At 66.1% G+C, this 19,935-nt stretch overlaps 2 protein-coding genes across 5 annotated transcripts in view; one reads left to right on the top strand and one right to left on the bottom strand.

Annotated features, from left to right (window-relative positions):
* The first annotated feature begins 273 nt into the window (after positions 1-273).
* Positions 274-18,420, top strand: SAMD11 (sterile alpha motif domain containing 11). 4 transcript variants are annotated; one of them, XM_051839496.2, is made up of 14 exons: positions 274-1,262; positions 1,980-2,071; positions 4,514-4,695; positions 5,105-5,155; positions 8,242-8,363; positions 11,751-11,840; positions 11,916-12,050; positions 13,280-13,442; positions 14,056-14,171; positions 14,290-14,368; positions 14,451-14,947; positions 15,092-15,213; positions 15,418-15,528; positions 15,609-18,420. In XM_051839496.2, exons 1-14 carry the CDS (start codon positions 746-748, stop codon positions 15,849-15,851), a joined length of 2,520 nt encoding a protein of 839 aa, XP_051695456.2. In that variant the 5' UTR covers positions 274-745; the 3' UTR covers positions 15,852-18,420. The 4 variants fall into 4 exon arrangements, 3 of the variants coding, with proteins under 3 accessions (XP_051695456.2, XP_051695457.2, XP_069935536.1); XR_011390931.1 differs by having other exon boundaries at positions 11,751-12,050; positions 15,092-15,203; XM_051839497.2 differs by lacking the exon at positions 11,751-11,840.
* Positions 15,941-19,935, bottom strand: part of NOC2L (NOC2 like nucleolar associated transcriptional repressor) — a 13,072-nt gene continuing 9,077 nt past the window's right edge. Inside the window, exons 15-19 of the mRNA XM_051839499.2 lie at positions 17,857-18,000; positions 17,643-17,756; positions 16,981-17,107; positions 16,648-16,755; positions 15,941-16,386 (exon numbers count right to left, since the gene is read on the bottom strand). Of these exons, the coding sequence (XP_051695459.2) occupies positions 16,280-16,386; positions 16,648-16,755; positions 16,981-17,107; positions 17,643-17,756; positions 17,857-18,000 (600 nt within the window). The 3' untranslated portion in view covers positions 15,941-16,279. The remainder of the gene's footprint in view (positions 16,387-16,647; positions 16,756-16,980; positions 17,108-17,642; positions 17,757-17,856; positions 18,001-19,935) is intronic.

Below are 19,935 nucleotides of genomic sequence, written 5' to 3'. Positions count from 1 at the left end.
TGGCCCCCCTTCCCCGGCCCCACAGCCAGAAGTTTCTCACTAGTGGGTGCCCATGTGGAGTCCAGCTGCCCCCAGCAGCGACACTGGCCACGAGGGGCATCCGCGCACTCACTCGGGTCCGCCCTGCTCCCGCCCTCGCCCGTCAGGGATGGGGCTGGGGGTGTCGCGCCGCGCCCCCGCCCGCGGGAACCCGGTCGGCCGTCACGCGCCCCCCGCGGGAGCCCGCGCCCGCCCGCCGCGCCGGGGCCGTTTAAATGGGCCAAGTTGTGGCGGCGGCGGCGGCGGCGGCGGCGGCGGGAGTCTCCGAGTCCCCGCCGGGCGGGCGCGCGCCAGTGGACGCGGGGGCGCGGCGGGCGTGTGGGGCGGGGCGGGGCGAGGCGGGGGCTCGGGACCCCCGAACAGGGCGGGAGCAGGGCCGGCGACTCCGGGACTCTCCACGGCCCGGCGCGCCAGGCCTCGGGCTAGCGAGCGGGCGCAGGTGGCCGGGACGCGGGACCCCGGGCGCCCCGCTGAGCCCCAGCGCCCCGGAGGCGGCGGCGCTGGGCGAGTCGGCTCCCGCAGCCCAAAGTCTCGCCTGCCGGCCGCGCAGTAGTGCGGGGCGTCGGGGCGCGGGGACAGGCAGCGTGGGTCCGCCGGCCGTGGCGACCCAACTCCGGCCCCGGCCCCGACCCCGGCCCCGGCCCCAGCCCCGACCGGCGTAAGTTGCGCCGGAGGCGGAGAGCCGGGCTCGCGGCCGGCGCGGGCCATGCCGGCGGTCAAGAAGGAGCTCCCGGGCCGCGAGGACCTCGCCCTAGCCCTGGCCACCTTTCACCCGGCGCTGGCCGCCCTGCCGCTGCCGCCGCTGCCCGGCTACCTGGCGCCGCTGCCCGCCGCCGCCGCCCTGCCCCCGGCCGCCTCGCTGCCCGCCCCGGCCACCGGCTACGAGGCGCTGCTGGCCCCGCCGCTCCGCCCTCCGCGCGCCTACCTCAGCCTGCACGAGGCCGCCCCGCACCTCCACCTGCCCCGGGACCCGCTGGCCCTCGAGCGCCTGGCGGCCCCCGCGGCCGCGGCGCCGGACTTCCAGCCGCTGCTGGACAACGGCGAGCCCTGCATCGAGGTCGAGTGCGGCGCGAACCGCGCGCTGCTCTACGTGCGCAAGCTGTGCCAGGGCAGCAAGGGCCCGTCCATCCGCCACCGCGGCGAGTGGCTCACGCCCAACGAGTTCCAGTTCGTCAGCGGCCGAGAGACGGCCAAGGACTGGAAGCGCAGCATCCGCCACAAAGGTGCGGGGAGGCGCGGGCCGCCCGCTCGCGCGCGCTCCCTGGGGACCCGCGGCCGCGACCCGGAGGGGGCGCTGCAGCCCCAGGGCCGCCCTCGCCCCGCCCTCGCGCGGATGCCGGGGTGGACGCGGGCAGCTTGCCCCGGGGCTGCGGACGACCGCCGGCCGGCCGCCCCGCCGCGTTTTCCCCTGCGAGGTTCCTGGGCATCGAGGCCCAGAGGAAGTTTGCGGGAACTCGGGAGCGCAGGTGGGAGGCGGGCAGGAAGGGACGCGGAGCCGCGGGTTACCGCGGGAATGGAGGGGCGTGCGCGCGGGGGAAGCTGTGAGAGCAGGTGCGGGCCGCGCGTTGTGCGCGCGCCTGCGGGAGTATGCGGGCGCCTGGCTCCCAGAGCGTGACCCGGGAGCGCTTGGAAAGTTGGGGCCCGTGCTCGCTGCTCCGCCGCCGGGTCCCCGCGGCTCCGCTCACCTGCTCCCCAGCCCGACCGACCTCCTCCGCCCGGCTCCCGGCTCCAGCGCGGCCGGCCTGGAGAGGGTGGAGCGCGGGAGGAGGGGCTCGCCCCGCACTGGAGTTTCAGAGCCCGCGGGTGGCGTCCGGGAGGGCGCGGCGGCGCGGAAGTTAGGAGGAGGCGGTGTGGGAGGCGCGGTGTGAACGCCCCACAGCAGCCCGAGGCTCCGCTGCCTGCCGGCCAGCCGCTCACCGGCACCGCCGCTCGCCTCGCAGGGAAAAGTCTGAAGACGCTTATGTCCAAGGGGATCCTGCAGGTGCACCCTCCGATCTGCGACTGTCCCGGCTGCCGCATCTCCTCCCCGGTGGTAAGACGCCAGCGACGCTCAGGGGACCTGGGTGTGGGGGGGGGGCTCCTGGGAGGGGTCGGCGGGGGAGGGGCCGGGCATTGTGCTCCCAGAGGGGGCGGGAAGCCCCTGTCAGGCTGGATGGGTAGTGGACCCTGCCTGCTCTGCGGCCTCTCCCCCTGTCCCCAGGACATTCGGGTTTCACCGCCCTCCCCGGGTGGCGACCTTGGAGCCGGCATCTGGTCCCAGGGTGTGATTGTCCTCTGGCCAGGGTTTGCCTTCCAGGTGGCGCCAGGATGGGGGTGAGTGATGTGTGTGTGGGTGCTGGGCCTGGTACCCCCGCAAGGGCTGGGGTAACCCAGTGTACTGTGGACACAGAGCCTCCTGAGTGTGGGGTCTTTGCATTGTGGGCCTTCAGAGTGCAGAGAACTGGAATTGTGGGCTGGCTCAGCCTCCTACCGGGGGCAGACAACCTGTGCACGTTGTCTCTGGCCTGGGGAGCATGCGGCATTGGGCTGCTGACTTCTAGGCAGGTGTGCCTGGCCCTGGGCAGGTGTCCGTGGAGCTGGGCAGGTGTGTGTGACTTCTGGACAGGTGTGCGTGGCCCTGGGCAGCCAGGCTGGGCAGACTGGTCTGAGAGTTGCTTCCCGGGGGCCAGGATCTGTGCCCTCCCAGGAGGTGAGGGAGGTCCCCTTGGCTTGCCTACTCTGGACTGGCGGTTAGGGGTGCTGTCTGGGTTCCTCATGGCAGCCTAGGAGCCACGGACGTGAAGAGAGGCTCTCAGACATTTGGCACATTGGTCGGGCACGCCCACAGCCGGTCTGACGCTAACAGCCTCGCACACACTGGAGTTCACGCGAGCTCATGACACACACGGGCGCGGCCCTGTGCCCTGGCTGTTCGATGGCTGTGCTGGAACTGTCACCACCCCTGCCTAGGCTGAGCTCCCTCTCCACTGGAGAAGGGTCCTGTGTGCTCTCATGGGCAAATCGTGGGGAAGGAGGGGGCAGAGCCTGCAGAGGCCCTGGCGCTGGTCTGCAGCGGGCGGGACTTCCCAGCACAGCGTGCTCTGCAGGCCACTGACTGACAGGCAGAGGCCCGGGCACAGGCAGCCCTCCCGCCTGCCGCCTGTGCCCTGCTGTCACTGGATATCTGGGCCCTTGGCCCTGGCAGGGTCTCAGGAGTGGACACTGGGCTGCAGGCCTCAGGCTGTGCTACCTCAGCTGCACCAGTGCTGCTGGCCCTGTCTCACTGAGCACTGCAGATAGAAAAATACAGGGGCTGCTCAGGTGGGCCCAGTGGGTTCTCGAGGCATGTGTGGGGGAGGTCATGGCTCCTGGACCCTGGAGAGAGGATTTCAGCTTCCAGGTTCCCAGACCCTGGCGGGGGGGGGGGGGGGGGGGCAGGTCCACCTGGAGGTGATGGTAGTTCTAAGTCGCAAGTGCCTTTCACCTGGAGGTCAGCACAGCGGCCACCCCAGCTGACCTCTGAGAGTGGAGTACACTAGCTCAGGTGGTGCTGTGGGGGATAGCGAGCCCCTCTCTGCCACCCCCTCCTCAAGCTCATGGGTGTGGTGAGAAGAGAGGGGTCCCAGGAGGCCCCAGTGACGGAACAGAGGAGACGGATTTAGGTGCCGGCAAGGCCTGTGCTGCCTGCCCGAGCCAGCAGCCCACTAGTGAACAGGGAAGCGCTGTTCTGTGTCTGCACCTGGGCTTTGAGCTGTGGCAGCTCTGTTCCTCCTAGCTCAAGGCACCCCAGCTGTTTGCACTCACCCAGCGGGGGCAGGGGACAGGGAGAAAAAAACCTACCCACCACAGCCTGAGGGGCAAAGGGTCTGGGTCAGGTGACCTGGTGGCCCTGTGACTGCAGAGGTTCAGCAGGTCCACTTTCCAGTCCTCCCAGGCCCTGGGATGGCCTGAGCTGGGCCCTGCAGGGTGTTCGCAAAAGAGGGGCGGGACTTTGTCCACATGGGGGTGGATTTGGGTGTTCACACAGAAGGCTGGGGTCGTCAGACTGGCACTCACTGAGACAGCTGTGGGCTGAATGGACATCCGCCAGGGTCAGCCCTCAGAACATATCCCCAGGGCTTTCTGAGGCTGTGCAGGTGGGGCTGCCTCACATGTGGGCCCAGAGAGTGGCCACACCCGTCCTTCCGGCTGGGCCCCCACCCACAGGCCCCCTGCATCTTGACCCAGCCCGGGTAGGGTGGGGCAGGGAGGAGCTGGTGTGTGTGCAGGGGTCCTGACTGATGCCTTGTCTCTGGCCAGCTGTGGCTCCTGATCAGGAGGCGAGTCCTCCAGACTTGAGGGTCCCCCCACTGTGGGTGGGGGTGGTGGGAACAGCAGTCAAGGACTGTTGCACACCTGAGCCCTGCGGGGGGCCGCACCTGGGGTGTGGGCCGGGGTCAAGGCCCAGGAGGCCGTGTCTGTGCAGCCCATCCCCCCTCTCCTCCCACCCACCCAGAACCGGGGACGGTTGGCAGACAAGAGAACGGTTGCCCTAACACCCACACGGGTCCTCAAGAAGGAACGGAACCCCAGCTTCTCCGCCAGCGATGGTGACAGTGATGGGAGTGGCCCAGCCTGTGGGCGGCGGCCAGGCTTGAAGCAGGAGGATGACCCCCACATTCATATCATGAAGAGAAGGTACTCACACCAAGGCTTGGTGGGACGCACTCCCTCCCCTCCTTCCGCCGTGCAGTGGTCACTTGGCAGCAGCAGCCCCCGGGGCCTGCACCGCCTGGTGGGATGCCCCACTCCTCCAAGCCAGTGGCTGCTGCAGACGTCACTCTGATCTGGTCCCCACCTGGCCAGAGCAGCGCCGGCAGCTGGAGTTCTGCTTCCCTAGCGGAGGGGCTGCAGCGCCTGCCTCAGCAGAGCTCAGCTCTGAGTGGAGCAGGAGGGGCAGTGAGTGGTCTCAGCATTGTCCTTGCTGGTGCCCCCGGGCCTGTCCCGGAGGAGCTGCCCCATGCCCGCCCTAGAGACAGGTCCCACCCACCTGTTGTCCAGCTGTCGGTCCCGGAGGCCAGGCTGACTCCTCTTCCTCTCTCTGTAGAGTCCACACCCACTGGGACGTGAACATCTCCTTCCGAGAAACCTCCTGCAGGTAGGCGTCCCCAGCCCGGGCTGTGCTGCTCACCCGCTCAGGGACAGGAGGCAGCTGGCTGAGGCCCCTCCGGGCTGGGAGTGTGCTGGACGCTCCAGGGTCTCAGTCATTTCGACCGAGTGGTTGCAAGCACTGTCTGCCCAAAGCCGTGGTCTGCCCTCCAGGAGGTGAGAGTGGTGGCGGGAGTGTAGCGGTTCGCGAGGGAAAGGCCACGTTTGGAATGAGGGAGGGGCATGGCTGGTTCACCTGGACGCTCGAGGCCTTGGTGCTGGGCTGTTGGACATCGTCCTCCAGGCGAGGGGCTGCTAGGAGCTCCTTGGCAAGGGAGTGACCAGCTTGTTTCGGAGGCATGCGAGTCCCAGGCCCTAGAGGGGCAGGGGTCGGTCAGTCCACCCGCAGAGCCCAGCTGAGGCTTCTGGTCAGTGGGGTCCTGTCTCTCCCCGTGGCCTCCAGGTGAACACAGCAAGGACCCACAGGCAGGCAGTGGGCGCCTGGCAGCAGGACCAGCTCTCTGCGACCCCGGCTATGAGGGGCCAGGTGCTCCTCCTGGCTGTGCACCAGATGTGTTATTATTTATGTCTCTGAGGTCTTCTGGATCCTGGAGCCAAATTACAATAAAAACATCTTTAAACTTATTTCCACCTCATTTTGGAGTTGCCAGCTCAACTGATCATTTTTATGAACTGTCATGAACATTGATGACATTTTATGAGCCTTTTACTTGGGATGCTATAGGATAAATTGGTTGGCAAGGCCTGTAGGGAAAGCCAGGGGCCATTCTGCTCCAGGAAAGCTGCTCCTGTCCCGGCCTGGGGTGTGAGGGCGGCACTGATGGCCGGAAACAGGGCCTGTGGCAGCCTGGGAAGAGGCCAGGCCTGGAGGGATTTGGGCCTTGGTCCTGCGTGCTGGCAGGGGCATGGCTCGCAGGCCTCAGAGGAGCTGGCTGACGGGTGGCATTGGGCCCCCTGCCTGGCTCTGTCCCCCACCTGTCTCTGTCCCCCACCTGGCTCTGCAGAAGCTGCCTGTCTGTGCCTCCTTCTTGTGCCCCACGGAGCCCAGCAGGTGTTCCCTACAGCTGTAGTTGGCAGGTGGGGACGTGGCCCCCTTCTGAGGTGTTTAGGTGGCAGGGACTGGGCAAGGGCTGTGCTGAGGGAGCCCAGGGTAGGGATGCCCGTGGGGAGTGGGGTCTCTGTCCCACCTCCCTCCGCTTCCCCACGGGGCCTCCTGCCATTGTCCTCCTGTCCCTCCCTTTCCCTGCACCGCCTCCCCCACAGCCTCCCCGACAGGACCTTGTGTGTGTCGGGCACAGAGGCTGTTTCATGGCTGCAAGAACCTACTGCTGGATGCCTGGGACGTCCCAACCTGGTGTGTGACAGTTTACTTTGTGGATGCTATTTGTCTATTTGTTTATTTACCTATATATATATATATAAGAAACACTGAGAAAGTCAGATGGACGGAGATCTCCCATATACTGGATCATTCCCCAAATGCTTGCAACAGCCAGGGCTGGGCCGGGAGAAAGCTGGGAGCCAGCAGCTCCATCCAGGTCCCCGAGCACTTGGGCCGGCACTGCTGCCTCCCAAGGGGCACGTTAGCAGGAGGCTGGAATTGGGAGTCGGAGCTGGGACTCGTGCCCAGGCGCTCCGGCCCGGATGCATCCTGACCCGCTGCACCACCGTGCCTGCCCCTTTGTGGCTCTTTGAGTAAAGCCAGAGAGTGCCCAGGTGACCAGAATAGGTTTCAGGACCAGGCCTTCTTGGGGCCCAAGGAGCAGACTCCCAAGATGGAAGCCAAGAACGTGGACGAGACGGTCGCCTGCACAGCGCCTTGGCCCGAGTGCCCACTCAGTGGGTGGCAGAGCCCCTGGCTGTGGCAGTGGCTGCTGTGGACAGAGAGGACGGACGGATGGGCTGCCCCCGGGATCTCAGAGGGGCCAGTTCCCCTCCTGCAGACCCTGGGCACGGTGGGAGGTGGTTTGTGCAGGGGTCTCTGGCAGGCATGGGCCTGCTTCTGGGCCCCCTCAGCCCCCTCCACCTGCTGAGGACAGCACTTCTGGCTCCAGCTTCCCCGCAGGGACGAGACTCCTGCCAATTAATCCTGTAAAGGACTTACCCCCACTTGACGTCCTGCTGCACGGGCTGTCTTTCCCGAGGAGGTGGGGGTGGGGAGCAACGGTGCATCTGGGTTTCCTCCGAGGCGCGGGGGCCCAGCCCGGATGGAGTCTTTGGTGCCGAAACTGATCTGCTTAGGGGCCAGCCCTGGATTAGCCCAGCTCCAGCCAGCCCCGGCCAGGGGGGCTGGGGGCTATTTAATGAGGTTTAGGGTCGGTGCCCAGGTCACTGATGGAGGCTCCACCGGGCCACTAGTGTCACTCAGGAGGCTGCTGCGTTACAGGTGGGCAGGGGCGGGCGTGTGCAAGGGAGGGGTGTCTGTGTGATGGGTGAGACACCGGCCCTGCTGCTTCTGGGTCCCTGACCCTGTGGCGCCCTTCTCTGCTGCCCGGGGTTGCCCACAGAACCCCAAGAGGGAGGCAGGTGGCCGCAGCTTCCTCCCTCTTCTCTCTGGAGAGTCTGTGGAAGAAAATCTGGGACAAGAGTTAAATGCACATTCATTGCTTCCCTGCGGCTGGCTGTTGAGGCTCCCACCTGGCCCCACACACCCTGGCCCCCGCGGCGGGCTGTAGGACCTTGGTCTGCACTGTTTGTTCATCTGAGGGGACTGCAGGTTCCACTCGCTGTGAGCACACAGGGGACACAGTCCTCTCTGGGCCTGTCCCGTGGGGGTGACCCCCACCCCCGTGCAGGTTCCCCTCTGCCTGGTGGGCGCCTGGCAAGGAACGGGGCTACAGCCGTTCCCTCTGTAGAGTTCCGTTCAGACGGGCCACCCGGCTCTACACACACCCTCTGGGGGCAGTGGTGGGGTTTGTGTGCGCGGTGCCACCTTGCTTTGGTCTTCTCCATGGTTGCGCATTCGTGTGGTATCACAGAGGACCCACGTGGCATTGCCTGCTCGCCCGGCCAGGCTGTCTGTCCACACTGGCCCCGGCGGCGCTCAGGGACTCTGCTTCCCATCTTGCTCTGCAGCCAGGACAGCCTTCCTGCCCTGCTATCCAGCGTGCATCGCAGCCGCCACCTCGTTATGCCCGAGCACCAGAGCCGCTGTGAATTCCAGAGAGGCAGTGTGGAGATTGGCCTGGGACCCGCAGGTGAGGAGCCTGCCCTGCCCGAGTAAGTGCTCAGAAGCCCTGGCTGCCCTGGCCGGCTGCCAGAGAGGCCTGCAGAGGAGGCGGGAGGTGTGAGGCCGGCTGTCCCCTGGGGCCCCGTGTGATGGTAATTGTGTTAATCCCAGCCAGCCAGCCTGGCAGGCAGGAGGCTCTACCCTAGCTGCTGTTGGGGTGGCTTTGGAATTGCCGCTGCCTCACAGGGGCTCAGAAATGCCCCACCCCCACCCCAGAAAGGCTCACGTGGGCAGGAGTGTGTTCACCCCCATGCACCAACCCCAGAGTTTGCCAGCTCCAGTCCTGCTCCTCCAGGCTCCCAGGAGGGAAGGGGCCTGTCCCCAGAGAGGGGGCTGCGGCCCGGACCTTGAGGGTGGGCAGGGGCACTAGCCCAGGAGCTCGGAGGGAGGGGCACAGCTCAGCTCCAGCTGAACGCAGGGCAGGAAAGGCGCTGGGGAGCTGGACTCGGAGACCCTGGGCTGGGCCGCTGCTGGCAGGAAGGCTGGGTGGAGGCCCTGCACCCCCACAGGACGCCTGGGCACCCCCACCAGGGGCCCCATGTGCCTGGGGAGGCCTCTGTGGGTGGAGCGTCTTGAGGCGGGTGAGCAGATAAAATCTAATTGCCCCATCGATCAGGCAGAACCAGGAGGGCCCCACATGATTGAGATATTCTGAGCCGCAGGCCCTCCCCTGCCGCCCACACACAGGGAAACCTACTCAGGTACACGGCATGTGCCTGTGTGTGTGCACAGACGTGTGCAGCTGCTCCCAGCTGGGGGCCGCATGCTCCATGCTGCAGACACACGTCATCCACACCCATGTCACCCTGCAGTGCTCACACGCGCATGCCCCATGTCAATCCCATGCCTGAGGCTTCAGTCCTGGCCCCGCCCCAACACTGATGCCCGGGACCCTGGGCAGGACAGGTGGGGCTGGGAGGGTCCTGACGCCACGGTCAGCAGTGCATCTGCCCGTGGGTGCACGTGTGCTGCTGTAACTGCAGAGCAGTGTGCCCTCCTCGTGGAGCCAGCCGGGGGGGCTGTGCCTCGCTGTGGGTCCTCTCCACCCCCCAGTGTCACCTCTTCCAAGCTGTGACTTTCTCGGGCTTTCTAGGAACAGAGAGGAAGCCCCCGGCCCCCAGTAGAAAGCCTAGGGGGAACTTCCACTGTGGAGAAAGGGAAACAGATTGTGGCAAACTGAGCTGTCTGGACCCTGCGGGTTGTGCGTGTGTCCAGGTTCCCACAGCAAGCGTGGGCACGGCCCCTCCTGCCCGCTGGGCTCTGACACCTGAGGCCGAGGGGCTGACACTGGCTTCCTCAGGGCCCCTGTGCAGCTCATGCCACCCCCGCCTCAGCTGGCTCCATATGCCCTGAGCTGGCGATGGGGTGGGGTCCCTGTCTGGGGCAGGGCCTGAGGCTGGGTCGGGGGCCAGTGGCAGTGAGGTGGCTGAGATCAATAAGTTATTAGCACCATTCTGTCAGCTGTAATGTGCAGATTGATCGGGCTCTCACTGCAGCAGCACTTCCCCAGCCTGATAAAAATGACAGATTAAGGGAATAAGAAGAAGGAATTAGGTTCTGGAGCTGACGGCAGGGCTTCCGGAGGGGGCCCAGGTTTGGAAGCCCCAACCTGCCGAGACCTCCTGGCGGGCTCGGGTCACACAGGGCTGCCCCTCACCCCACCCACTCGGAGGCCTCCTGAGGGTAGGGGGTGCTGGAGGTCAGACACCCAGACCCTGGGCACAGGGGGCTAGGAGCAAGCTGGGCTGTGGTCTGGGATGCTGGATGTATGACCTGAGACCTGGGGCGGGGCCTCGTGGCCAGGCAGGCTGGGGCTGTGTGGGCTGGGAGGCTGCTCGGGCTCCCTGCGGAGTTTGGAGTCTGGCTGAGCAGTGAGCAGGTATGTGACAGCCAAGGCCAAGTACTGGCTCTGGCAGGACCGAACAGAGAGGGACTGCGGTCTCCTGGGGGCCTCAGGGTGCAGGCAGTCGGGGTGCGAGCAGTCGGGGTGCAGGCAGCCGGGGTGCAGGCAGTCGGGGTGTGAGCAGTCGGGGTACGAGCAGTCGGGGTGCGAGCAGTCGGGTGTGAGCAGTCGGGGTACGAGCAGTCGGGTGTGAGCAGTCGGAGTGCAGGCAGTCGGGGTGTGAGCAGTCAGGTGTGAGCAGTCAGGGTGCAGGCAGTCGGGTGTGAGCAGTCGGGGTGCAGGCAGTCGGGGTGCAGGCAGTCGGGGTGTGAGCAGTCGGGTGTGAGCAGTCGGGGTACGAGCAGTCGGGGTACGAGCAGTCGGGTGTGAGCAGTCAGGGTGTGAGCAGTCGGGGTGTGAGCAGTCGGGGTGTGAGCAGTCGGGTGTGAGCAGTCAGGGTGCAGGCAGTCGGGGTGCAGGCAGTCGGGGTGTGAGCAGTCAGGGTACGAGCAGTCGGGGTGCGAGCAGTCGGGTGTGAGCAGTCAGGGTACAGGCAGTCGGATGTGAGCAGTCAGGGTGCAGGCAGTCGGGGTGCAGGCAGTCGGGGTGTGAGCAGTCGGGGTACGAGCAGTCGGGTGTGAGCAGTCAGGGTGCAGGCAGTCGGGTGTGAGCAGTTGGGGTGCAGGCAGTCGGGGTGCAGGCAGTTGGGTGTGAGCAGTTGGGGTGCAGGCAGTCGGGGTGCAGGCAGTCGGGTGTGAGCAGTTGGGGTGCAGGCAGTCGGGGTGCAGGCAGTCGGGTGTGAGCAGTCAGGTGTGAGCAGTCGGGGTGCAGGCAGTTGGGGTGCAGGCAGTCGGGGTGCAGGCAGTCGGGTGTGAGCAGTCAGGTGTGAGCAGTCGGGGTGCAGGCAGTCGGGGTGCAGGCAGTCGGGGTGTGAGCAGTTGGGGTGCAGGTAGTCGGGGTGCAGGCAGTCGGGGTGTGAGCAGTTGGGGTGCAGGCAGTCGGGGTGCAGGCAGTCGGGGTGTGAGCAGTCGGGGTGCAGGCAGTCGGGTGTGAGCAGTCAGGGTGCAGGCAGTGGGGTGTGAGCAGTCAGGGTGCAGGCAGTCGGGTGTGAGCAGTCGGGGTGTGAGCAGTCGGGTGTGAGCAGTCAGGGTGCAGGCAGTCAGGGTGTGAGCAGTCGGGTGTGAGCAGTTGGGGTGTGAGCAGGACTTTCTTCCTTGCCTCTCCAGCAGGCCCTGAGCAGGGCTTGCTGATTTGCCCAAGAGCCTGGATGGGCTGGCTGGGGACAGCAGGGCACCTGTGGGGCCCTGAGCTGCTGCCTGGGATTCCCGTGACTCCCCTCAGTTCTGCAAGCGCACCCCAGGGCCCAGGGCAGGGCCATCATGCTGTGGCACCCTGAGTAAAGGTGGGCACCCCTCAGGCTGAGCCAGGTCCCGCCCAGCCCAAGCCACGGTGGGGCCACTCTGCCCATCACAGGTGACCTGTTGGGCAAGAGGCTGGGCCGCTCCCCGTACGCCAGCAGTGACTGCTCCGCGGAGAAGAAGGCCCGAAGCGAGTCCCCTCCAGGTGGGAGCCTGACCCGGAGGCGGGGCACAGGTCACTGGGAGAGGGAAGGGCTCCTCACCTCACTCCCCTGCACAGAGGCCCTGCTGCTGCCGGACCTGGGGCCCAGTATGGCCCCCGAGGACCACTACCGCCGGCTCGTGTCAGCCCTGAGTGAGGCTGGCGCCTGCGAGGACCCTCAGCGGCTGTACCACCTGGGCCTCCCCAGCCACGGTATGTGCCCTGCCCAGGAGGGATCCCCACAGCCCCCAACACCCATGGGTGCTGGGCAGGGGCCGGCTGTGTGGATGATGGGGTGGGAGGCCGGACCACCTAGGGGTCTGCTTTATTCCTGGGGAGTCCAGAGTCCAGGAGGTGCAGGGTCAGAGCACAGTGTGGCCGTGGACTGTGGCCCCCAGAGTGAGACTGGGCAGGATCCACACCGGGAAGCCCAGAGAGGCAGCACTGGGCTGCGGTGGTCTGGCCGCTGCGGCCCCAAGAGTTCCCAGAGAAGCCCCAGCTGGAGGGGGGCTGCCTGGCCCCTCTGTGCTGTGGCAACCCCCTGGACGCACAGTGTCCAGGGCCCCAGCGCCGGCTGGCGGTGGGGAGGGGGCAGGAGTTCCTCTCCTTTCACAAGGCGCCGTCCCCCAGGGCAGCTCAGGCACCAAGAGCCTGAATAATTCACCAAATGTTAATAATTTAAAAATCTTCCTTTTTAATTGCTTTGCCTGCCCTGCCTGGGGCCGGCTCGCTGGCCCGTGCGGGGGAGGGGGCGCGGCCGCCGGGGAGCTGCGAGCCGAGCAGGCTGTCAATCTCCGTCCGCGCCGCCGCCCCCGCCGCGGAGCCGACGGTAAATAACCGCGGCCGCCGGGCGGGGGCCCCGCTGGGATCGGCGCGGGCAGCCGCGCCGGCCGGGCTCCGAGGGCTGGCAGCCGGCCCAGGGCAGGACCCACCTCCGCTCTCCGGGTAATTAATTTATAAACAGAGGCGGCGGCGGCGGAGCCTCGGCAGGCGGGGACTGCCGGGGGGGGGGGGGGGGGGGCGCGGGGGGCGGGGGCCTCGGCGGGTCGTGCTGGGCCGCGTGGTGACCGCGCCTGTTTGTGTGGGCTCGGGGGTCCCCAGGGAGGGTTGCCCGCGCCCCAGGCCCGCACCGCGCCCGCCTGTAGGCGGAACCCCCACGCTGCAGGCCCAGTGCTCGGCCTCAGAGCCCCCTTCATGTCCGGGCAGCCTTGCTCTGCTCGCCTCCTGACCCCGGCTATCGGGCACCGCCTGGCTCCTGTGCGGGGCGGGGGCTTTCCCTGCCACCTCGCTGTGGTCACCCATGCTCCCGAGCCCCTCCAATGTCTCCTCTGCCCTACAGCGCAGCCGGCGCCCCCTCTTTTCTCCTTGGGGTCCCTGGGCCAGGGATGGGGGAATCCTGGGAGGCCCCGCCTCTGGGTCACTGCTGCCCCCCCCCCCCCAAGATCTCCTGAGGGTTCGGCAGGAGGTGGCAGCTGCCGCGCTGAGGAGCCCCAGCGGCCTGGAAGTCCACCTGCCGTCATCCCCAGCAGGCCAGCGCCGGAAGCAGGGCCTGGCCCAGCACCGCGACGGCGCTGCTCCAGCTGCTGCCCTGTCTTTCTCCGAGAGGTACTGGGGTGGGGCTGCCCCTGACCTCCGCGCCGGCAGGCGCCCCGTGACGCCTGTGCCAAGCCCGCCTCGGCTGTTGGCAGGGGGTCCTGAGCAGGGACGGGATGGGGGGGAGGGGAGGACCAGCGTCCTAGGCGGGAGAGTCAGGGTTGGCTCTGGTTTCCCAGTGCAGCGACTGGGCGCCCCCCCACCCCCGACCTCGGTGGGGAAGAGGTGCTGAGGCTGACCGGGGCACCCGCAGAGAGGCTGCGGGGAGTGGCTCCCAGCCTGGGGACCTGCACGTAAGTCGGGGCTCGCAGACGGCGGAGCCGTTCACGGCACAGACCCCTGAGCCGCTACCTCCCGCCGCCCCCATCGCGGCTAATCGCGCACGGGCCCGCGGGGGTCGGAGCAGGCGGGCGGCGGCGGTAATTACTGCAGCAGCCGCCTCCCGCCCGCCGGGCCAGCGCCTCCGCGCTGCCGCCGAGATTAATTGGCGCCGCCGGCGGGGGCGGGGGCGGGGAGCGACCCGGAGCCGCCATGAGCTGCGCTCTGCCTGCCCGCGGGGCCAGCAATTAGCGGAGGCGGCGGCGGTGGGCGGGGGCGCGCGCCGCTGACCCGGCTACGTCCACAGGGAGCTGTCGCAACCGCCCCCACTGCTGTCGCCCCAGAATGCCCCTCACCTCGCCCTGGGCCCCCACATCCGGCCTCCCTTCTTGGGGGTGCCCTCGGCTCTGTGCCAGACCCCAGGTGAGGAGCGCACGCGGTCCCCTATGTTTACCCGACCCCGCGGGTCCGAGTGGCGCCGAGGACGCGCTCCCACGGCCCTAACCCTAACCCTAACCCTAACCCTAACCCTGCCCACCAGGCTACGGCTTTCTGCCCCCCACCCAGGCCGAGGTGCTCGCCCGGCAGCAGGAGCTTCTGCGAAAGCAGAGCCTGGCCCGGTAGGTACTGCCGCAGCCGGCAGACGGGTGGGTGGCGGCCTGGCTGCCCCGGATGACGCCCGCTGTCTCTTCTCGCGGCCAGACTGGAGATGTCTGCAGAACTGCTTCGCCACAAGGAGCTGGAGAGCACGCACCGGCCACAGCTGCTGGCGCCCGAGGCCACGCTGCGCGCCCCCGACAGCGCGGACGAGCTGCAGCGGCGCGGAGCCCTGCTGGTGCTGAAGCACAGCGCGGCGCCGCTGCTGGCCCTGCCGCCCCAAGGGCCCCCGGGCCCCGGGCCCCCAACCCCGCCCCGGGACCTGGCTCGCCGAGCACCCCGGAAGGCAGGTTCGGGCTCCGCTGATCCCAGGCCCAGTGAGTCCAAAGACACCACAGGGTCCGGACTCTGGGCTCAAGATGGGTCGGAGGATGAGCCCCCAAAGGACTCCGATGGAGAGGACCAGGAGGTGGCAGCCGCTGGAACCCAGGGCTCCACCCCAGGCCAAGCCCCAGGCGCAAGGATTGGAGCGGAGAAGGGGCTTCTCTCAGGGTCCTCGCTGCCCCCTCCATTACCCTTGGGCTTCCCCTACTTCCACACAGGTGGGCACCTTCTCTCTCTCAGTGGGGTGGCCCCGGGAGAAGTGGTCTAAGCAGCAGTCTGTGTGTAAACAGCCCGGCAGACTGGCTGAGGCTGGGTGTGGGAGTCAGCAGGACCTCCAGTAACACCACACACTCCTGACCCAGGCGCTGTGGGGGGGCTCTTCGCTGATGGTGAGGCCACAGCCCCCGAGGACGTCAGCAAGTGGACGGTGGACGACGTGTGCAGCTTCGTGGGGGGCCTGTCTGGCTGCGGAGAGTACGCCAGGGTGAGGGGGAGCCCCGGGGGAGGGGGTGGGGCAGTGCCAGACGCTAGTCCCTGGAGTGGAAGGTTTGAGGTAAGCCCCCTCCCCTCACCACGCATGGAGCACCTGGCCTGTCCCCACCCCCAAGCGTGCTGCAGGGGCGTGGCCCTTCTTGGTTCTGCCAGGCTGAGCAGAGTAGCAGGTTCTGAGCCTGCTCCCCACTCCCAGGTCTTCAAAGAACAAGGCATAGACGGGGAGACCTTGCCACTGCTGACCGAGGAGCATCTGCTGACCACCATGGGGCTGAAGCTGGGGCCTGCCCTCAAAATCCGGGCCCAGGTGAGCACAGCTGGGCCACGTGGGGCAGCCCTGCAGACTCCTTCCTGGCAGGCGCCCCATCCAGGCCCCTGTCTCTGCAGGTGGCCAGGCGCCTGGGCAGAGTCTTCTACATGGCCAGCTTCCCCATGGCCCTGCCGCTGCAGCCGCCAACCCTGCGGGGCCCCGAGCCGGAACTTGCCACAGGAGAGCAGCCTCTGTCCCCAGCAGCCACCTCCCCTTACGGGGGCACCCAGCCCTGCGCCAGCCGAGACTCACCCAGGCAGGAGAACGGCTCTGGGGCTTTGCTCCCTGGAGCCCCAGACCCCTCCCAGCCTCTGTGCTGAGCAGGGGGAGGTGGGGCCCCTCAAACTCCCCAGCGCCAACCCCTTCCCCCACCTATTTCTCCTGGTTTTGGACGAAAACACACAGAATCTTTGAGAAGAAAGGAGCACGTTGCCGAACACTTTCTGTGGTGCCTGCAGAGCCTGGCGCTGAGGCCTGGCTGGGTCTGCAGATGAACCAAAGACAGAGGTCGACCGGAGCAGGTGACGCCTCCCTCTGGAGCTGGCACTGTCCCCGGAGATTCCCGACCTCAGGGTCAGCTTCCTCCACGAGGCTGAGGGGCAGCCGGCAGACTGCTCGGTGCTGGTCCCTTCCCCCAAGTCCCCACCGGGTCTGTACAGCGCTTGGCCTGCTTGGTCTGTTGTGCTATGAAAATAAAGCCCTGTGCACCCTGCGCAGAGATGTGCCAGGGCCTCGGGGCACTGGGCCCTCAGTCGTCCTCAGAGAGCTGCAGCTCCTCTAGGTGGTCTTCAGGCCCCTGGGCCAGCAGCCACAGCTCCCCTGGGGCCAGCCCCGCCGCTACATCTGGGCCTCCATCTGCAAGGAGAGACCCAGGCCACATAAATTCTGCTTTATCAGGAAGAAGCCAGTCTTGGAGGTTACTCATCACTAATTAATCACAGCACTAATTAATTTATCAGGGCTGCTGCCAGAGCCAGTGAGCACACAGCAGCTGGCCTGGCATCCCCAGGGAGGGGCGTGGGCCTGGCTGAGAGCTGCCCTCCCCAGCCTGGCCCTGAGTCCCTGACAGCTTTGTGCTCAGGCAGCCACAGCCCCTCCTCCCCAAGGACCACTCACCCTCCGAGCTGCCGCTGCCCTCGTCCTCGTCCTCGTCTCCATCCTCACTCTCGTCCTTGTCCTTGTCCTCACCCTCACCCTGCGGGGCTCTCAGGGACACCAATGTCTCTGCAGGCCAAGGACAAGAGTCCACGTGTGAATCTGCTCCCAGGAACACCAGCAAAGTGGGGGCAGCTGAAGCAGGAGTGTGGGCTGGGCTCACGGCTGGGCTGGACCCCCACCCCCACCCCCGTGCTGTCAGTGGCTGGGGAGGCAAAGGCATGCAAAGGGGACCGACTGGTTTACTGGACACAGACTTGCTGGCCGCACAGCTGCGCACACCGTGGGCCCCACCTCTCTCTGGGTCCTGGGCGTCGTCTTCACTGTCCAGGTCAAAGAGGTCTTTAAATTCCATCCTGTCCTCGTGCTTCCTGTCTCCCACCTTCCGCCGTTTGACCTCTGGGAAGTTCAGGTCCTCCAGCTGGACACCAAAACCAGAGCCACAGGCTGGGGGCGGTGGGCGCGGAGGCTTGGGGGACCAGGCCCAGCCCCAAGTCTCAGTCCTGGCCCAAGGGTGGACAGCAGCTGCCAGGCCTTGCTCAAGTCCCTGGCCTTGCTCTTCACCCCCTCCTCTCTCAGGCCTTACCCCCACACACCCCCCTCACCAGCACCCTGCCTAGCTGCAGTGGACACGGGTGTGTTCCTCTCAGCACAAGGCTGTCCCCAGCCCACCTGCAGTTGGTCCAGGGTGAAAGACAAAGCCCTCCCTGCCCTCTTGTGGCCACAGGGTGACAGCGTCCGTCCAGCCAGTCCACTCACCGGAAGCCCCAGTCCACCAGGTCTGAGAGGGAGTGGCCCCTGGTCTGAGGCTCTGGGCAGTTGTGTATGATTCCTAGCACCCCACCAGCCCAGGCACTGGAGCCTCCAGGGACCCCAATCTCTCCCCAGCCACCCCTGCCCTTTCCCAACCTCATGGTCACGAGCAGCTGGCCAGATCCGAGTCCAGCCCTGCGTACCCGCTCCTTGCCGCTGATCTCCAGCTGTATCTCACGGTCCCTCAGCTTGCGCCAGTGGCTGTAGTACTTGGCCAGTGGGGTCCCCTCTTCCCGCATCTGCTTCTCCCAGGCATCCTACAGGAGGGCGAGTATAGGGTCAGGCAAACCCCCAAGCCCCAGCCACACTTCAGGCAGCACCACCTCCCAGGGCCCCCAAGGCTGGCTCCCAGCTGACCACCGCGTGGGGGCTGGACACGCCGAAGGAGACGGCCTGGCGGCGGCTGCACACATGCTCTGCGTTCTCCTGCAGCTTCTCCAGCAGCTGGCGTGCCTGCCGGCAGTAGTTGGCCACCTTGCATTCCCGGAGGAAGGACTTCAGCTGCAGGAGGGGAGAGGCTCAGCCACGTCCAGACACAGGGCTGTCCTGCACCAAGACTGGCCCGGGGGATTCAGCTGCCACTCGCAATGCTGGCACTAACGATCCAGCTCCCAGCTGACATGCCTGGGAAAGCAGCGACTCATGGCCCAAGTGCTTGGGCCCCCACCAGCACATGGAGAATCAATGCAGTTCCTGCCCCCCCGCCCCCGGCTCTGCCTGGCCTACCCCTAACCCTACGCCTGGTCTATGCCTGGCCTAACCCTAACCCTACACCTGGCCTATGCCAGGCCTAACCCTAACCCTGGCCTATGCCTGGCCACTGCAGCCACTTGGGGAGCGGACCAGCAGGTGGAAGACCTGTGTGTCTTTTCTGTGTCATCCTGCCTTTCAGATAAATAAAATGCATATTTAAGGAAAAAAGATTGGCCCAGGACCCATGGAAAACCATACTGTTGTCCACCCAAGTGTGTGTGGGAGGAGGGGCAGCAAGGGCAGCCCAGGCGAAACCGAGCCTCACTCTAGGCCAAATACTGCCGTTACCAAGCACCCTGAACAAAACTTTAGCTCATGGCTAGGGCCGCAGTTCACTAGGCTAATCCTCCACCTGCGGTGCCAGCATCCCAGGTTCTAGTCCCGGTCAGGGCGCCGGATTCTGTCCCAGTTGCTCTTCAAGTCCAGCTCTCTGCTGTGGCCCAGGAGTGCAGTGGAGGATGGCCCAAGTCCTTGGATCCTGCACCCGCATGGGAGACCAGAAGCACCTGGCTCCTGGCTTCAGATCAGCGCGGTGCACTGGCCGCAGCACGCTGGCCATAGCGGCCATTAGAGGGTGAACCAACGGAAAAAGGAAAACCTCTCTCTCTCTCTCACTGTCCACTCTGTCCAAAAAAAAAAAAACAAAACTTTAGCTCATGGCACTTCTACACCTGCCCCTGGAGAACAAGTGGCTAGACCTTGCTTGTGTGTAACCTGCCTTTCACAGACAGAAACATCAACAGGAAACACACAACCTGCAAAGCCTAAAATATTTCCTGTTTGCCTCTTCATCAAAAATGTCTGCTGACCGACGGAGCCTTGGGTCCCAAAGCACAGCTGTCCTGACTACTGGGCAACACAGGCCAGGACACACCGTGCGTGTGCACGGCTCCATGAGCCTACCTGAGAACAGGTGAGCTGAGCCAGGTGCAGCTCAGGCATGAGCTCTGACTTGCTGAGCCGACTCCACCCCCCACAGCTGCGAGGTCCACACCCCACCTCCTCAAGACGAGAACGTGGGGCCGTCAGAAAGGAGGGCCCCAATTCTGCCTAAAGTGAGGCTGACTCAATCCCCAGGGGGGCTGGCTGGGCTTCCCGAGCCTGCCCGGCTTCTCTCTCGCACCAGGAGTACAAGGGGCAGGTGGGCATCGTGTGCAATGGGTTAAGCCACCGACATCTGCATCCACATGAGTGCCAGCTGAGTCTGCTGCTCCACTTCCAATCCAGCTCCCTGCTCATGCCCCTGGGAGAGTGCTCGGCCCCTGTACCCACATGGGAGACTTGGACGGAGTTCAGGCTGCTGGCTTTGGCTTGTCCTGGCCTTTGCAGCCATTTTGGAAGCGAACCAGCAGATGTTAAGATGTCTGTCTGTCTCTCTCTCTCTCCCCATTCTCCCCCTCCTCCCCACATCTAACTCTGGCTTTCAAATATACCTTAAAACAAAACAAAAAAACTACTAGCAGAGTCATAGAGTCAGAAGAGTGGGCAGCCCAAGCCAGGGTCATGGGGGCTGGGGCTGGCTCACTCCATCCCAGTACCCAGGGAGGAGCCAGCACGTTCCTAGGACCCTCGGCAACTCACCAAGCCCCAGAGCCCCTTAGTGGCCACAGCCAACCCATGGTTCCTCCAGGAGGGGTCACTCCCCTCCCCTGTGGCCTCAGGGTGGAGTGCCCAGCTGCCCGG

The sequence above is a fragment of the Oryctolagus cuniculus genome, chromosome 7, assembly GCF_964237555.1.
Source record: "Oryctolagus cuniculus chromosome 7, mOryCun1.1, whole genome shotgun sequence".
Lineage (NCBI taxonomy): Eukaryota > Metazoa > Chordata > Mammalia > Lagomorpha > Leporidae > Oryctolagus > Oryctolagus cuniculus.
The sequence above is the reverse complement of the archived record's forward strand: the minus strand, read 5'-3'. Positions and strand labels throughout refer to the sequence as shown.

What these genes read in the sequence shown, in the direction of transcription:
- SAMD11 (XM_070079435.1), top strand. Translation starts at nt 746, where the DNA reads ATGCCGGCGGTCAAGAAGGAGCTCCCGGGCCGCGAGGACCTCGCCCTA. An exon ending in ATTCATATCATGAAGAGAAG is followed by an intron (nt 4,696 to 5,104) that starts GTACTCACACCA and finishes CTCTCTCTGTAG; the next exon opens with AGTCCACACCCACTGGGACG. An exon ending in GGCTCTGTGCCAGACCCCAG is followed by an intron (nt 14,172 to 14,289) that starts GTGAGGAGCGCA and finishes CCTGCCCACCAG; the next exon opens with GCTACGGCTTTCTGCCCCCC.